The sequence below is a fragment of the Polypterus senegalus genome, chromosome 8 (genome assembly GCF_016835505.1).
Source record: "Polypterus senegalus isolate Bchr_013 chromosome 8, ASM1683550v1, whole genome shotgun sequence".
NCBI classification, from domain to species: domain Eukaryota; kingdom Metazoa; phylum Chordata; class Cladistia; order Polypteriformes; family Polypteridae; genus Polypterus; species Polypterus senegalus.
In genome coordinates, this window is record NC_053161.1 from 156,332,338 (window position 1) to 156,350,907 (window position 18,570).

An 18,570-nucleotide genomic window follows, 5' to 3' on the forward strand; every position below is an offset into this window, starting at 1 on the left:
ACTTACCCAGTATGGCTCATTTCTACCAGCATACAAGAAGGTTGTACTCTGTGCTGCTTTGAGACTGAAACATTTCAACAATCTAGATGAGAACAAGCCATCCAGTCCCACAAAGCTCCAGTCCCACAAAGCTCAGTAGTCCTATCCACCTAATTCTTCTAAAATAACATCAAGTCGAGTTCTGAAAGTCCCTAAAGTCCTGCTGTCCACCACACTACTTGGTCACTTTATTCCATGTGTCTGTGGTTCTCTGCATAAAGAAAAACTTCCTAATGTTTATGCAAAATTTATCCTTAAGTTTCCAACTGTGTCTCCTTGTTCTTGATGAACTCATTTTAAAATAACAGTCTCGATCCACTGTACTAATTCCCTTCATAATTTTAAACAACTTCAGTCACGTCACCTCTTAATCTTCTTTTGCTTAAAATGAAAAGGCTCAGCTCTGAGGTATCAACTGTGGTGTCCTCTCTGCTTCTCTGTCTTGAGGAAGTCCAGAAAGTTGTCCTTCACATCCTGGATCACTTTGTACTGACGGTATGGTTCCTGCATTTCTAAGTGTACACTTTGTTTTTCTTTTTATTATTTCTGGACATAACGTATGTGCACAAATGTTTGTAGTATCGCTGTCACTTTTATTTATCTGCACTTTGATTCCTTGCTGTCTTAATTTTGCACATTACTGCTCTTTTTTGCCACAATATCATTAATCAATATTATGCTTTATTTTGAATCCAGTTCATTTTTCAATCATAATTATATTTCACCTGTATTCAGCCATATTTGGCTAATTACTTCTAAATTGTTTCTCATCTTTATGAAATCTTCACCATCTCTCATCTCTGCTACTGGTGAAAACTTGTTTGTCACATTCAGAAAAGCAATGTAGCTTCTCTCACTGTTTCCTAACAGGTTTGATATGCTATCTGCTAAAACAGGAGTGAATCGCACTCTTTAGTTGGGATGGTCTACTCTATTAATGTTATTATAGTACATTTGCAGTAATAGCTCAGTGTACCACCTGCATTGTCCTCAGCAATAACTCCTTTTGTACTTCAAAGAGGGTGATAGAAATTATTAGGGCATTGGGATGGGCTAGAATATTTATTTTTTTGAGTTCTTTTGATCCCAGCACCACGGTCACAATATCAGCGATTTCATTCCAAATGTGGCACATCTCTGACTGCTTCTCCAGATATTTCATTTTTTACCTTCACATTCGCAACAGTGAATACTCATTTGGGCCTGAAAATATCCAGTATACATGCTTTGTCCGATTGTTTTTCTTCTCCTAATGTGAAAACTTTGTAACTGAAGCCTTTTAGAGAATTATTTACTTCATTCATAGCCGCAAAATTACTTCTCAAAGAGGTAATTTCCCCCCACTTTCTTAGTTTGCATACAATTAAAACCTCACACTCATGACAGTTCTGTTGTACCACTGTAGCTCTTGCAGTGAGGACTCAGTGCAGCACTTAAATTGTTCCCATGAATTCTTGTGTGGGACTGCAGATTACTTTTCCGTGAGAATTGTTTGCCACAGTCAGAACAGGTATAAGGTTTCTCTCCAGTGTGAATTCTTGTATGGGTCATAAGTGTAGTACTTGTAGAGAAGAGTTTCCCACAATCAGAACAGCAATATGGTTTCTCTCCAGTATGAATTCTTCTATGCTTCTTAAGATTGCCTCTTCGTGAGAACTGTTTGCCACAGTCAGAACAGCAATATGGTTTCTCTCCAGTGTGAATTCTTGCATGGATCTGATAATGTCGACTGGTAGTGAATTGTTTACCACATTCAGAACAGCTGTATGGCCTCTCCCCAGTGTGAATTCTTGTGTGTAACTGAAGGCTATGTTTTACAGAAAATTGTTTGCCACATTCAGAACAACAGTATGGTTTCTCTCCCGTGTGAATTCTAGTGTGGGACTGAAGGCCGGCTCTTTGTAAAAATTGTTTGCCACAGTCAGCACATGCATATGGCTTCTCTCCAGTATGAATTCTTTTATGAGTGAGAAGATTGCCTCTTCTTGAGAATTGTTTGCCACAGTCAGAGCAGCAAAATGGTTTCTCTCCTGTATGAATTCGTCTGTGGAGCCGAAGATGGCTACTTGTAACAAATCCTTTGCCACATTCAGAGCAGCAATATGGCTTCTCTCCTGTGTGTATTCTTGTATGGGTTAGAAGAGTGCTACTAGTAGAGAATCGTTTACCACAAACAGAACAGCAATATGGTTTTTCTCCAGTGTGGATTCTTGTGTGGATCAGATGAGCAATACTTGTGGTAAATTGTTTCCCACATTCAGAACAGCAGTATGGCTTCTCTCCTGTGTGACGCTTTGCATGTATCTGAAGGCTGCATTGTAGAGAAAATTGTTTGCCGCATTCAGAGCAGCCATATGGCTTCTCTCCACTGTGAATTCTTGAGTGGGTCTGCAGATTGCTATTTTTAGTGAATCGCTTTCCACAGTCAGGACAGCAATATGGTTTCTCTCCACTATGAATTTTTTTATGTGAATAAAGATTGCCATGACTAGAGAATTCTTTTCCACATTCAGAACAGGATGGCTTTTCTTTGTGATGTTTAGATTCAGATTTTTGTGTAGTTTTCCTCTGTTCTTGGCCAACATACAAAGGTGCAGAATTTGGGTTATGAACCTGTTGTTGAGTGTTGTTCACATCTATACTTATCGATTTCACTTTTTCTAGGTTTTCATTTTTATGTGGGCTACAATGAAGAGAGAGGGTAACATGTTCTTGCAAATCTGCAGAAATACAAAATATACAATTTATTTTAAAAGAAGTCAGATGAGATCGTCATTAGTGTGCAATATCACATTCATTTTAAAATAAATACAAATAAAAAAGAAATGCCAACACCAGTGGGGGACATAATGGGTTGAATGGGGGAGCCCATTCGAATATCCTAGTATGCAAGTCAAGAGGGACATCAAATTTAACTTTTTGAAATATAAATGCAGGATCTTTCTTGGTATCAGGGAATTCTTAAAGAAGGATTACACCTCCACCAATACTGGACATGCCCACATCAAGAATAAACTGCAAAGATGGATCCAGAAGTCTCAGTCAACAGCAACTTGATGTATTAAATATTTATTGGGCTTCAGCAGACCACAAAAACTGCTCCTAGGATTTGTTTTTTGTATGTGAGGTGATGGGAGAGAATATTGTACTGAAATGTTAATTAATCATCTGTAATAGTTAGCAAAGCCTACAAATCATCAGACTTGTTTCACACTCTCCAGTGTCTTCCAATTCAAGATTTCCACTAGGTTAGGATCCCCACTTAAACCAGTGTGAGTAATTTCATATGCCAAAAACAATACTTTATCCCCATGAAATTTGCACTTTCTAATTTGACAAACAATTGATTGTCCCATGGTTTTTGCAATGCCTCACGGACATGCTGCACATCAGTCTGCGGGTCTTTTGAGGGGGGAAAAAAAGGATATCGCTATTGTATATCAATATGTAAATCTTCCAAAACATCACAAAATAAGTCATGAATGACTAAAACACAACTGGAGCATTGGCCAATCTATATGGCATTAAATAGCATTTGTAACTTCCATTAGAATTGTCGAATGTTCATTCCACTAATCACATTTTCAAATGTGTAAAGCCAACTTGGTACTGTAAATATTGTTAATCATGCAACCTGTTTACAGAGTACAGAACTGAATTGGATAGTTATTCTTAAACTATTATTTTTTAAAGTTAAAATAGCAGAAACAAATTGTTTTAGATACCTTATTATAACTTCATCTACTCAAAATTTCATAGACTATTGCAAGCATCAGATAGAAAGTTCAGAAATTAAAAAAAAATGTCTGAAACATTAATAAAATGCTTCTGAGTCTTTAGCCCCTGATATTTTCTGGATTACCTACATGACAATAGTGGTAAGTCCCCGGATCCTTGTCTCCATTATATAGCCCCTGACCCCGATTTTATATACATGCAACACTATGGGTAACAATCACTTGGGCTATGACCCTGAAACCTTCAAATTCTAGAATTTCTGAATTCACTGTCATAATCTTCTTTATTTATTTATCTGGTTTGTACAATGCTATATACTGTATACCCTGCCATTCTTTCTTATATTCTGTAAGTGCCGTGAGCATGGGAAAGGCGCTATATAAATAAAATGTATTATTATTATTTATTATTAGAAACGCCCCTGGACCGATGACATCAGTTTAAATTTAACAGGTCCCCAAACAACTTAATCCATTGTAATGTATATTTACATTTACATACTTTGAAAAGGGACCCCCCAATCCCAAAACCATAAAATGGTTTATGTTTACATGCATGCCTATTTACTTTAAATGGGGATGCCCCATCTGCCTGCTCTCTGAAATTCTTTGCACCACTGGTTGAAGCTCACTGGTGCTTCTCAATTTTTGCTTTTCATTATTGCCACCCTTAGATGAATACTGGCAGTGTTTTCTAGTGTACCGGCTCTCATCATGTTTATCCATTCTGCTCCGTCTACCTCCAGACCCTGGATGCAATGCTCGGAACTCCAAAAGGGACTCATCACTCACTAATAAACCAACCTGATGAGCCGCGGCACTTAAAATGGCAAAATACCCAAACACGGCTCTTAAACTGCAAAGCTCAAATTTCTAAGTGGGAAGCCAGACAAATTGTGTTGCAGTGCTTAAAGCTACTGCTCTGCATTTCCTCGCTCTTCATGATAATACATCAGTGTAACATACAGAGTACAAGCACTTACCATATATACTTATGGATAAGTTCTCCCGCGTATAAGTCGGGTCTTGATTTTACCGTATAATTTCTAGTATTTTATAATGTCGGTTGTATAAGTCGAATGCAGAAAACTCACGCTATTGATCCAAGAGATCATGATATGCTAACGCCCACCTGAGAGAGTAACCACGGAGCACACTGCCTTTATTTTCTATTTATTGTGCCTACGTGACCACATGGTAATACCTGAAATATTCCGAAGTGACGTTTGCACCGTTTTGTGTTTTTTTTGTATCTCACACCCTCATACACCTTTATCATATGAGCATCCCTCATCTACAATGGAGCGTTTGATCAGAAGGAAATTTGAAGTTTTCAAAATTCGATATGTCTGAGAAACTGGTGTGCGATTGGAGGAGGCAAGAAGATGTACAAAAAAAATAATTAAGTGTCGCATTTTTGAATTGCCGTTTAAGTCGGGATCTGATTTTATGATCGATTTTTCGGGTTTCAAGACCCGACTTATATGTGAGTATATACGGTATGTGTATACCCTTCAAGCACTGCTTTGCAAATACATTCACATCTTTAAAGGGGTACCCCATGGAACTCACAAAAAGAAATGCTGTTCTTTTCCATTTGGAGTTCGGACGAGCAAAGTACACTGAGATTTTAGAGCAACATATGCTGCCTTCAAGTTGACATCTTTTCCAGGGATGTCCATGCATTTTTCAACAAGACAATGCAAACCCACATTCTGCACACATAACAAAGACATGGCTGCTGAAGAAGAGGGGGTGGGTACTGGACTGGCCTGTCTGCAGTCATAACCTGTCCTCAAGAGAGACTGTGTGTGAAAAATGCGACAACGACAACCACCACCCATCTTGTTGCACACTCTAAGACATGCTTGCAGGAAGGATGGGCCAAAATAACACCTGGAACATTTCATCACTTGGTATCCTCAGTGCCAAAATGTCTTTTAAGTGTTGTGAGAAGGAATGGCGACATTACACATTGGTGAATGTTTTATCATCCCAACTGTTGTTAGAAAGTGTTGCAGGCCTGAAATACAAGAATGGATGTATATTAACAAATGAAATGAAATTGACCTGATAAAACATGAAATATCTTGGGTTCGCATTGTCTGCAATGAAATAAAAGTCAAAGGAAATTTAACAGTTACTGTTTTTTTTTGTTTTGTTTTTTTTTGCATTTTCCATTCCACCCCAACTTTTTCCAGTTTGGGGGTTGTAGTATGACAACTACTTACACAGTATTTACATTGTGTTAAGTATAATAAAGTATACTGAAATTATTTAAATTGAACAGGAGGATGTGTGTAGGTTATATGCAAATACTACATTATTTTATACAAGGAACATGAGGACCTGCAGATTTCGATAACCGTGGGGGTGTCCTGTAACCACTCACCCATGGATACTGAGGGACGACTGTATAAATAAATTCCAGTATTATTAGCATGACAGTGTACTTTGTATTATTTACTGAAACTCTCTTTTTTTTTTAACATTATTAATTTTTTTTTTTTTTTATTTATTTATTAATTTTATTACAATCAATACATAGCAATCAAGTTTTACAAAAAAAAAGAATTATGCTAAGAACAGATCGATCCCCACCCTTGAGAGAGAGAGCAAGCCAAACGGTGTAAAATTTAAGGCTTTTAAAAATACCTAAATCAACAAATTCTCTGTGCTTTATAAAATCATTTCAAAATATTACTGATTAGATCCTGCCATGTTTTGAAAAAGTCTGCACAGATCCTCTAACTGAGTATTTGATTTTTCCAATTTTAAATAATATAACACATCAGTTTCCCACTGACTTAAAGAGGAGAGTTTGGGTTCTTCCAGTTTATCAGAATAAGTCTGCGTGCCAACAGTGTAGTGAATGCAATCACAGTTTGTTTGTCTTTCTCCACTTTAAGACCCTCTGGAAGAACCCCAAACACAGCTGTTAATGGGTTAGGAGGGATTGTGAGTCCAAGACTGTCTGAGAGGTAATTAAAAATTTTTGTCCAGAATAATGTTAATTTGGAGCAGGCCCAGAACATGTGACCTAGTGAGGCTGGGGCTTGGTTGCAACGTTCGCAGGTTGGATCATGCCCTGGAAACATTTTGGAGAGTTTTAGTCGAGACAGATGTGCTCGATATATAATTTTGAGTTGTATAATTGTATGCTTTGCATATGGAGCTTGAGTGAATTCTCTGCATTGCTACTTTCCACTCCTTTTCTGATATATTAATTGAGAGGTCATTTTCCCAGTGTCCTCTTGGATCTTTGAAAGGAAGGGATTGTAAAAGGATTTTATATATTGTAGAGATGGAGTCTAACTCCTTGAAATTGAGCAATAATTTTTCCAGCGTGGATGAGGGTGCAAGATGAGGAAAATCTGGAAGGTTCTGTTTAACAAAGTTCCTGATTTGAAGATAGTGAAAGAAATTTGTAGCTGGAATGTTAAATTTGGAACGTAATTGTTCATAGGATGCAAAGACGTTGTCTATATAAAGGTCTCTAAGCAAGTTAATTCCAAATTTTTCCAGATATTAAAACTGCATATGTTTGTGAGGGTTGAAAGAGGTGGTTCTTTTGCAGGGTGCCACAGAAAGAAGCTTCTCCGTCTTAAAATGCTTTCTACATTGGTTCCAGATTCTAAGTGAGTGGAGCACAATTGGGTTATTAGTGTATTGCCGATAACGTGTGTTTATTGGAGCACAAAGCAAGGAATACAAAGAAGTACTGCAGGATTTTACTTCTATTGCGGTCCATGCCTGTGTATGTTCTTCTATTTGTGTCCAGGTTCTTATCGACTGTATATTTGCCCCAGTAATAAAACTGGAAGTTAGGTAGAGCCATGCCGCCTTCTGCCTTTTGTCTTTGTAGGGTCGCTCTTTTGATGCGTGGATGTTTAGAATTCCAAATAAATGAGGTTATTGTTGAATCTAATTGCTTAAAGAACGATTTATTAATGTATATTGGTATGTTTTGAAATAAAAAGGAGCTTAGGAAGAATATTCATCTTAACAGTGTTAATTCTTCCAGCTAGTGTGAGATGAAGGGTTGACCATCTATGCAAGTCTTGTTTAATTTTTTCCATACAGACACGAAATTTTTTGATAAAGAGCTTTATGTTTACTTGTGATGTTTACCCGAGGTATTTAAACTGTTCTGCAATGATAAAAGGAAGGGTGTCTAATCTAATATTATATGCTTGCGAATTCACGGAAAGAGTACACTTTTATTCAGATTAATTCTGAGACCAGAGAGCTTTTGAAATTCTGTGAGTGCTGCTAAGACTGCAGGCACAGAATTTTCTGGGTCCGATATATACAGTACCATGTCATCTGCATATAATGAGATTTTCTGTTCCAGTCCTTCTCTGCTAATCCCCTTTATCTGATCAGTATTTCGACAATGTATTGCCAGTGGTTCAATGGCAATTGCAAACAGCAGTGGTGACAAAGGGCATCCTTGTCTTGTGCCACGTTCTAGTTTAAAGTAGTCTGAGCAAATGTTATTGATGCAAACTGAAGCTTCTGGGTTAGTATACAGTAATTTAATCCATGCACAAATGTTGGGCCAAACCCAAACTTCTCCAAAATAGTAAAAGGTATTTCCATTCAATCATGTCGAATGCTTTTTCTGCATCCAATGATAATAATATTTCTGGGGTGTTTGATTTAGTTGGTGAGTATATTACATTAAACAGGCGTCGAAGATTTGAAGATAAGTGTCGGCCCCTAATAAATCCAGTTTGGTCTTGTGATATTATTGAGGGAGCACTTTCTCCATCCTTCTAGCTATGATTTTAGAGAGTATTTTAACGTCGTTATTCAGAAGTGAAATTGGTCTGTATGATGCACATTGTAATAAGTCCTTATTTTGTTTTGGAAAGACAGTGATTAGTGCTTGGCGAAAGGTTTGTGGAAGAGATTGGTTATCTCTGGCTTCTGTAAATGTTGCTAATAGGAGGGAGCTAGCTGAGCGGAGAATTTCTTGTAAAACTCTGCAGGGTAGCCATCAGGGCCTGCTGCTTTTCCACCTTGGAGTGACTTTATAGCATCCAGTAATTCTGATAATGACAGAGGTTTATCGAGCTCCTCCACACTAATAGCGTCAATTTGTGGTATCTGTAATTTATCCAGAAATGCATTAGATTGTATATTGTCTTCTTTAAACTCAGTAGTATATAGGGATTTATAGTAGTCTCTAAAAGTGCACATTATATTTTTGTGTTCGATGATTTTATCTCCATTCGTGTTAGTAATTATCGAGATTGCGTTGCGCACTTCTTGCTTGTGAATTTGTTGCGCTAAAAGCTTATTAGCTTTCTCTCCATGTTCATAATAATGATGTCTGGATTTGTAAATTAGTTGTTCGGTTTCTTTAGTTGTCAAGAGGTTTAATTCTGAATGTAGAGCCTGCCTCCTCTTATGTAGAGTCTCGCTTGGTAGTCTGGCATGTTCTTCATCTATTTTAGTAATTTCGCTTTTTATCTCTGCTACTTTCTTCGCTCGGATTTATTTCTGTGGGAAAGATATGAGATAATCTGTCCTCTTAAGAAGGCCTTAAGAGTTTCCCAGAGTGTTCCTGCAGAGATCTCAGGGGATGTATTTGTCTCTAGAAAGAATTCAATTTGTTTGGATATAAATTCAGTACAATTCTCGTCAGCTAATAGAAGCGGATTGAGACGCCATCTGCGGGGTGAGTGTATGGGGCTTAGTAATTTCAGCTCCAAGATCATCGGAGCATGGTCTGAAATAACAATAGCATCGTATTTACAAGATTTAATCTTAGGCAAGAAGTTATTATCTATAAAGAAGTAATCAATCCTTGAGTAGCAATGATGTACTGGTGAGTAGAAAGAATATGTTCTTGAATTTGGGTTTAAAAACCTCCAGGGATCTGATAAGTTGTGATCAGTTATAAACTTTGTAATTATCTTTGCGGTGTTAGTTGCGTTCCCCTGTGGAGGAAGTCTTATCTAAAAGTGGATTTAGAACACAATTAAAGCCCCCAGCCATTATAAGTTTATGAGTGTTCAGATTGGGAATGGATGCAAATAAATTTTGTATAAATTCCTTATCATCAACATTAGGTGCATAAACATTTATCAAAATCATTTTACAGTTAGATAAGTCTCCCATGACCATCACATATCTCCCTTCAGGATCCAATACTACATCTGATGCTACAAATGGTACTGTTCTATGTATGAGAATTCCCACCCCTCTAGTTTTCTTTGTAAAACTAGAATGGAACATTTGGCCAGTCCAGTCTTTTGCAGCCGGAACTGATCCTTACTTAGTAAGTGGGTTTCCTGTAAAAATACTATTTTAGCATTTAGACCTGTTAGGTGAGAAAGTACTTTCTTTCTCTTTAATTCGTGATTCAGGCCTTTAACATTCCAGCTTACGAAGTTAACTGTCCCATCATGGAGACACTGATTCTGAGTTTTTGGTGTCATATTATAGTCTTAACTGGAAGTGAAATAGTTTAGGTCTTAATTTCCTATTCCCCCAAGAGTTGTTGCCATGCAGCTTATTATTACGTTGATAGTTATAATTATAAAGATTGAGATGATAGATTAGATATAGATCAAGCCTGCTCTCTTTCTCTTCCCCTTAACCCCCACCCTCCCTTTTTGCCTCCCCAGGTGAGGCTAAAACCCACTTCATGCAGTCCCAGTCCTCTGACATACCCAGAGACAGAGCACGTCCAAAGCACATCAAGCCCCCATGCAGTGGCGCTTTAAGGTTAAAAGATAGAGATATCTGTTACCAATATAGTCTTTAAAAGAGGAAAAAGAAAAAAAAAAAAAAAGAATTTTGCACTTAATATATATATATATATATACATATACACATATACATATATATATATATATATATATATACATACATACATACATATAATCTTCATCAATTTTAGTGCATTAAGATGATATCCCCAGATAATAAACCCAGGTGATGGTGTTAAAGATGTGTCCAAAACAAGCATAACAAGTCTTAATGCAGTAATAGCAATAACAGCAAACCAAGGGTATGATATTGAACAGTCTCATTTAGGGTACACATGAAATAATTAGAAAAGAAAAAAAAAAAAAGAGGAGGAAAACGTAATTAAGCACAATAAAACACAAACATTTAGCGCCCTAGTAATACTAAGTAATGATAAGTAAAAAGTAAGTAAAAATAATATAAGAATATGAGAATATATGCTGATAAAAACCCGTATTTTAGAAACAAATAGATCAGACAGTAGATTATTAATCCTAGCTTTATCATTTACCGCCATGACTCACAATTATGTATCAGAATAGTCCGGGATCAGCTTTCTTAACTCATTTTCTGCCTCCTCCTTGCTAGCGAAAACATAGAAATGCCCTGCCATTCCACTTTCAGTTTTGCGGATACAGGAGGCCGTATTTGACATTGGCTTGCCGTAGCGCTGTTTAATATTATAGAAGGCGGCGTTTGATAGCTGTTGCTGGAGAGAAGTCAGGGAAGGCGAATTGGCAATCTTCATATATAATATCTTCCTTTTTTTCCTGAGGAGTTCCATCACCTCTAACTTAAATGATAATCGTTCAAAACGGACTATAAAAGATCTTGGTCGGGGTCTGACGGTGTTTGATCAGCGTGACGCTGTAAGCGCTGCTATCTCAGATTCTGCTTTAAAGTCGCCCGATTATTTTAGAAAAAGTTCAGTTGCGAATTTCACGGGTTTAAACTTTCGATTCTCCGGCAAGCCTTCAATTCTGACATTATACCTTCTATTCCCATCTTCTAAAGCAGCCAGTCTGTCTCCAAGTTTTTCTCCGAGTTTTTACATTCGAACTGACATTTACTGCTCTTTCCTCGGCACTGGCAGCTAGATGTTCGGCTATTTCGATCCGATTCGTGAATGTCTCACTAAGATGCTCCAATCGATCAGCAAGCGTGCTCAGTTTAGCGAGTTTTTCTCAATGCGCTCTTCAATTTTACCCAGCACCTGTCGAAGTTCAAGCTGTACCTCTTGAAGCCTTTCATTTGCCTGTTGGATTTCCTGTCGCAGACATTCATTGGCCTGTTTCATCTCCTGTTTCAGTCTCTCATGTGCCTTTGCCGTTGCTTTCTCATTAGCCTTCTCGCTTTTCTTTATATCTTGCCTGAGGTCAGCGAGCAACACTTTCAGTTCAGATAGCTCAAATGTGCCTTCTTGTACCGTAGATGAAGCAGCAGACTCTGCTGAAGCGGTGTCCCGCTGCTCCAGTCCCGCGTGATTGCGTAACTGAAGCCGCGGACCTCCCGGCCTTTTCCAGTTTCAGGTAATCCTCTCCAATCGGCGAGCTATCCACATCTGCACTCACGATCGCACCTTCGCTCCCTTTTCGCTCTCAGGCGGCGATGTAGCGGACCGTGGTCCCGAGGAGTCTGTACTTTCGCCCATCTGATCCAGGTCTGTCTCTGAGAGGCCGTATCTCGAACTAGGGCTTGCTGATCGCAGCTTGGATGTAGCTTTAGTCTTGATTCTTTCGGACCCCCTTCTTGTTGGCCATGTTTATATGTGTTTACATATACTGTAGCGGTCCCTCTCGGGTTGAATAAATACAGGATATCTCAGAATAATAAGCAAATAATATGAAAAATAGCACCACTGCTAGCGGAGCTCCACTTCAGACGTCCATCTCTCGCATCGGACGAGACCAACCTAACATTATTAATTTTAATAAAATCAAATAACATTCCATACAAGCAAGTCAAGTTTAACAAAACTAGGTTCGAAACAAATTGACCCCCACCCATGAGAAAGAGTGCTAGGTCAGCAGAGTAATAATCTTACTATATAAAAGCGGTCGGGATTGTCCTTCCGTCCCGTGAGTGCTACGCAGGCGCGGAGTTTCACACACGCCCCGTCCATTTGCAATGCACGATGGGATTTGTAGTTTCATTTTTCTAGGTAAAAGATGATTTTCTACTCCATACTGTGCGATATCATCTTCTTCTTTCTTACTATATAAAAGCGGTCGGGATTGTCCTTCCGTCCCGTGAGTGGAAAGCGTAGCGGTATTCCGCTTATCACAGACTAACTACTTGCAGCTTGCTGCAGGCGACATGATGTGAGCAGAGTTCTGTGCGCCATCGTTGCCTTGCTTTTGTACGCGATGTGCTGGAAAAATAGACAAAATTATGTCTCTGGAAATAATTAATGTTGATGGAGTACAAATGCCTCACCGCGTAGTAAATATCAGGGGGGTTCAAAAGGGCGACCTCAATATAGAATAAAAGTTTAAATTTCATCACAAAAATAACAGAAACTACGAGTATTAAAGTAATACCGCTCAAATGCAATATAACCAAATGAATGAGTTTGTATAAAATATCAAATTGATCTACATATTGAATTGCCTTAAGAAGTGGTCAACTTAAAAGGCGGGTGAGCCTAGTAATAGTAAAAAATATGTAAATTAGTAAATGAATTAAAATAAATAAAAAAAAAAAAAAAGAGAATCCGCTTCCTCAATGCTTTGAATGTTTATTCTAAAATGTTATTGATTAGATCCTGCCAGGTTTTGATAAAGTTTTGTACAGATCATCTAAGTGAGAATGAGATTTTTTCAAATTTCAAATAATATATAACATCAGTTATCCACTGACTGAAAAAAGGAGAGTTAGAATTCTTCTAGTTGAGCAAGATAAGGCTACGTGCCAATAGTGAAGTAAAATCAATTCCAGTTTGTTTGTCCTTCTCCACTCAAAATTCCTTATCTTGTTAATTCAGTATACAAAGTAAATAGTTAGGGGCCATGTGCTAATCCCTGGAGAAACCCCTATCTGCACAGGGTAGATATGAATCTAAAATACACACCGTGCCTCCCTTATACCTAACAGTCACTTCAGTGGAGTTGGCCATCCACAAACCTTAGTCTCTTGTTGATCATTTGACAGAAAAATAAAAAAAAGAAAGCAAAAACGGTCAGACTATTATTTGGAAAATTTGATGTTTAACTGACTTTACTGACACAGACAAACAAAGCCAAGCACTGTTGGTCAGTTTTATCCCAGCCAGGAGTGGAATTTCAAGCAGGCTAGGAAACATCCCACAGTGTTTTCAAACCAGCTTATGGCTGCAGGAGGCTGGAGCCAGTCTAGCACAAAGCAGAGACAAATCCTGGACTGGGTGCCAGCCGACTGCAGATGGGGCAGAATAGGTTTACAAGCACTTTTTCACAAAATTGTAAAAGTAAGCATTTATATTTAACCTTATTTTTTCTTGATTGGTTAGTTTTAGGTCAGAGAAGGAAATAAATGTTTACTCAGAAATTAAGGCAAACAACTATTATTTTTTTCTCCAGCTTTTGGAGTTTTTTTTGTTTTGTTTTTTCTGTCCACCCTGGCCACTGGACCTTACTTATTCTATGTTAATTAATGGTGACTTATGTTTATTTTTTATTGTGTCTTCGATTTTTCTATTCATTTTGTAAAGCACTTTGAGCTACATTTTTTTGTATGAATATGTGCTATATAAATAAATGTTGATTGATTGATTGAACTAGCGATTACTTTCTTTTGAAAAAATAGACTCAAAACGATTTGTAAATCAATACAGCCTTGAGCTGCACAAAATAGTACTGACTTACACTGCCATTAGAAAGGAAGACGTCCGGACTGTTTAAAATGGCACAGGAGTGGGCGGAATGAGTATCTGCCTTGATTTCATTTTTGATATGTGGTTCAATAAGCCCCCTTATCAGTCACAGAAGTGTGTAAGTTAAAGGATTATGAGGAAGATTAGTTAAAGATGTTTTATTATATGTGAAATACCACGAGCGATAACCTCCGTTGTGTGCTTTAAATAACTACAATTGGACTGCTGTACATCCATGCTTAGCTTTTATGTTTATGTTATAATACTGGTTAATTGTGGGTTCACGGTACTTTTAGCATTTTAGAGAAGCTAATCAGCAATACATAACTTGCAGTTTCTCTTGTTCATTTTACAAATTACACCCAAGTTATTAAGTGTTCTTAATTTTTTAGTTCAGAATTCAACTAAGTCATCAAGCTTTATATTTTTACGTCAGCTCTTACCTCCACCAGGATATGCTGAACATGATGCTTCCTCCGTCTTTTTCACCTCAGGATCCAAAGATTCCGTCTTCACCTGGGCAGAATGATTCTGGTGGATGTGAGGTCTACTTTTCATTAAGCCTTTCCCAGTTAGCTCTTCATCTGGACACACATTCTGAGAGGCAGACTCTAATTTAACCTCTTCTGCCTTGATGTGGATTACAATGTCACTTTTTTTGAAGTCAGTAGTATCAGATGTTGACTCGGACTCTTCTTTAATGACTGTTGGTCCCCATTTACAATCCTCCTCTTCCTGATTTACGTTGATCTTTGCCTGGCATTGCTCAGATTCACATTCTGAGTCTTCTTCTTTAATATTCACATTTCTTATGTACTCCATTGTATACACCAAAAAGAGACCCCAATGTCATGTGTTATTCTCCCCTTTCCTTGTCGTATTGTGCAGGAGGTGTATGCAGACTCACAGTTTCCTTGGCCCCATATGACACAAAAAACACTACAGAAGTGGATCTTTACCAAGAATAACCAACACTTCCAGCTATGAACAACAGAAGAAAGTCCATGGGCCCTTGGTCTTTGATAGGAGGTAGGAGTTGAGTCCCAGGAATGACAGTTACAGGTACAGTGTGACACGGCTCCGTCAATCTGCTTTATACGAAATACACCAGCCAATCACACTGAACATAATTTGTTTCCTTCACTCTGATTGGTTGATACAGCTCTTTACTAACTATCTGTTCAATTATATTGGTAGTCTTTGAGGGCTACTCCTCTTTTTCTCTTTCTTTCTGCGCACCACTAAATCAAATGTATCACACAATTATAAAAAAAAAAAAAAAACAATGGCAACCACGAAACAGCAGAAAACTGGGCTGGCTGTGCCTATCAGCACCTCACACATGACTCGTCATTACTAGTGTCTTCTGAGGTCACTTATTCATGTTTATATCCCATGTGTAGAAGCTCCTGAACAGCCAGACATTTCTCTTCCATTTCTGTATTAGGTTACTTCAAATGCAGGCTTCTCTTTAACTCTGCAACAAAACAGAGTAGGTTACATTTAGAACTGCACATTGTCCCAAATTAGGCCACCCTAACTGTACTTCACATAGCATGGACACTACATAGTCCAACATCCTTGTTAATCTTTCCAAATGTTTCTGTACCAGCATCTGGTTGAGGACAGCAATAAATCCGCTCGTACGGACCCTTAGGTCTTTCTCATAATATGAATTTTATAGCTGAAGCCCCTTCTTTGAATGACAAATATTGCATATAATTACACAATGTGTAACACCTCAACACATCTGTAACATATCAGCTTACGTGTAGGGTATCTACTAATCCACCATTCTTTAGTTTATTCTGCAAAAGCAATCACTACAATGTTTAAGTTATTAAAAACAAGGACTGCTTTTGACCAGAGCCTTGCCCAGGTTTGATCCCTGCTGTGCACCCAGTGCTCCATGGATAGGCTATAGTCCTTCTTTTGACCCTGAATTGAATTATGCAGATGTGAAAATGGTATTAACACCACATTGCACACACACATACATAATATTATATAAAGTATACACACACACATTACAGATGTCACAAGAAGAGATATTTCAGAACTAATTCAAGTTTGAATACACACATACACATATACTAGTATACACATAGGTCTACTAGTCCAAGCATCCATCCCATTTTCTAGCCATTCTATACGGTTTCAGGTCAGGCAGGGTGGGCTCACATGCATCCACAGTTACGTATTTAGGAGTTTGGGAAGTGGGAGGACTGCAACTCTGTTAATACGGTAAATGTTGAATTAGTGGGTGAGATGTGCCTTGTCCTTCAAAGCATTGAAACACTAATTAAATTTTACTGTCATATCAAGTACTAAAATTAAGTACCAAATCGTAACCTTAGATCTTCAAATGAGTGTCTACTTAGAGCTAAACTTAAAAGAAGTGGTGAGGCGGCCTTCCGCTGTTAGGCACCTAAAATCTGGAATAGCTTGCCAAAAGGAATTCGCCAGGCTAATACGGTGCAACATTTTAAAACACTGCTGAAAACACATTACGTTAACATGGCTTTCTCATAACCTTATCTTAGTTAAATCCAGAGGCTCTGTATATTCAATTAATTATCATCAATATTCTTAGTGGTTACATAATCCATACTAACCCCTACTTTCTCTTCTGTTCTTTTTCTGGTTTACTGTGGTGGCGACACCACCTGATCAAAGCACCGTGATGTCCCTACATTGATGGATTAAAGGCCAGAAGTCCACATGACCAATTCTTCCATGTGAACCCTGAATACAATGAGGACTGATTGAGGTCATTTATGTAGGGCAGAATGCCTAGAGGGGCTGGGTGGTCTCGTGGCTTTGGAACCCCTGCAGATTTTACTTTTTTTTTCTCCAGCTGTCTGGAGTTTTTTTTTTTTTCCTGTCCTCCCTGGTCACAGGGCCTTAATTTTATTCTACGTTAATTAGATGTTCCCTAATTTTAATTATTTATTTTGTCTTTTTTATCTTTCTCCATCATGTAAAGCACTTTCAGCTACATTGTTTGTATGAAAATGTGGTATAGAAATAAATGTTGTTGTTGTCGGGCATGGGTGTCAAACTCCAGGCCTGGAGTGCTGCAGTGGCTATAGGTTTTCATTCTAACCCTCCTCCTAATCAGTGACCAGTTTTCACTGCTAATTAACTTTTTCCCCATCACTTTAATAGCCCTGTTGGAAGAGTTCAGCCCTCTGAATTGATTTCTTTCTTCAATAAATGACAGCCAAGCAGAAATGAGATGTGAAACGAGCTAACAGATGACCAGCTAAACTGGGGCTTCAAACTCCAACCAATTTCACTCCAATCACTTTCTTACTGAGAAGCTGATTCTTGTTGTTAATAAACCCTTTATTTAATTCCATGGCTTGTTGCTGCTCTCTTTCTGCCACAGCAGACTTTCCGAAAACTGTTGTTTTTCTGTTCTTTCTAAGAGCACCATCAAAATGTTTTGGTGACCTGAGAGATAAACCTTACCAAGACCAACACCTCTCTTTAATTTCAGATATTGTGTGATGGGCACAGGGGAGCTGGTCATGTGGTGGCTTGTTTTGTGTCTCATTATTGTTTGGCTGCTAATTAAAGAAAAAGAAACAACTATGGGGTCTGAGTCAAGTTAATTGAAAGAAGTAATCAGCAGCAAAAACTAGTCACTAATTAAGAAGATGGTAAGAATGAAAACCTGCAGCCACTGCGGCTCTCTAGGCCTGGAGTTTGCCACCCCTGTTGTAGGGTGTTGTACCACGTTAGCCATTACAAATGCAAAGGGATGTCAAGCAAACTGACAGCTTTTATTGACGATTATAACGAAAACGATTATAATATGCAAGCTTTCGAGGTGACTCAGGTCCCTTCTTCAGGCAAGATGTAATCCTGAGTTGCCTTGAAAGTTTGCATGTTGTAATATTTTTAGTTAGCCAATAAAACTATGTAAAGGTTTCGAGGCAATTCAGGTCCCTTCACATCCTGCCTGAGGAAGGGGTCTGAATTGCCTATAATATGCAAGTTTGACTCTTTTTAGTTAGCCAATAAAAGAAATCATTTTGCTTGACCTCTCAATGCAGTATTAACAAGTGGAGCAACTTACATCATTGCTGGTTTAGATCAGCCAAATAGCCACTTTGCTTGAGTCTTGCCTCACCATTTTAACTTTCAACTACACATGCTAAACCATCAATCACTGAC

At 38.1% G+C, this 18,570-nt stretch overlaps 1 protein-coding gene across 2 annotated transcripts in view; it reads right to left on the reverse strand.

Annotated features, from left to right (window-relative positions):
* Positions 1 to 371: 371 nt before the first annotated feature.
* The window catches only part of LOC120533190 (gastrula zinc finger protein XlCGF57.1-like), a 23,491-nt gene continuing 5,292 nt past the window's right edge, over positions 372 to 18,570 (reverse strand). For both annotated transcript variants that reach the window (XM_039759928.1, XM_039759929.1), the window contains exons 2-3: positions 14,832 to 15,865; positions 372 to 2,759 (exon numbers count right to left, since the gene is read on the reverse strand). In XM_039759928.1, the coding sequence (XP_039615862.1) occupies positions 1,417 to 2,759; positions 14,832 to 15,210 (1,722 nt within the window). In that variant the 5' untranslated portion in view covers positions 15,211 to 15,865 and the 3' untranslated portion in view covers positions 372 to 1,416. The remainder of the gene's footprint in view (positions 2,760 to 14,831; positions 15,866 to 18,570) is intronic.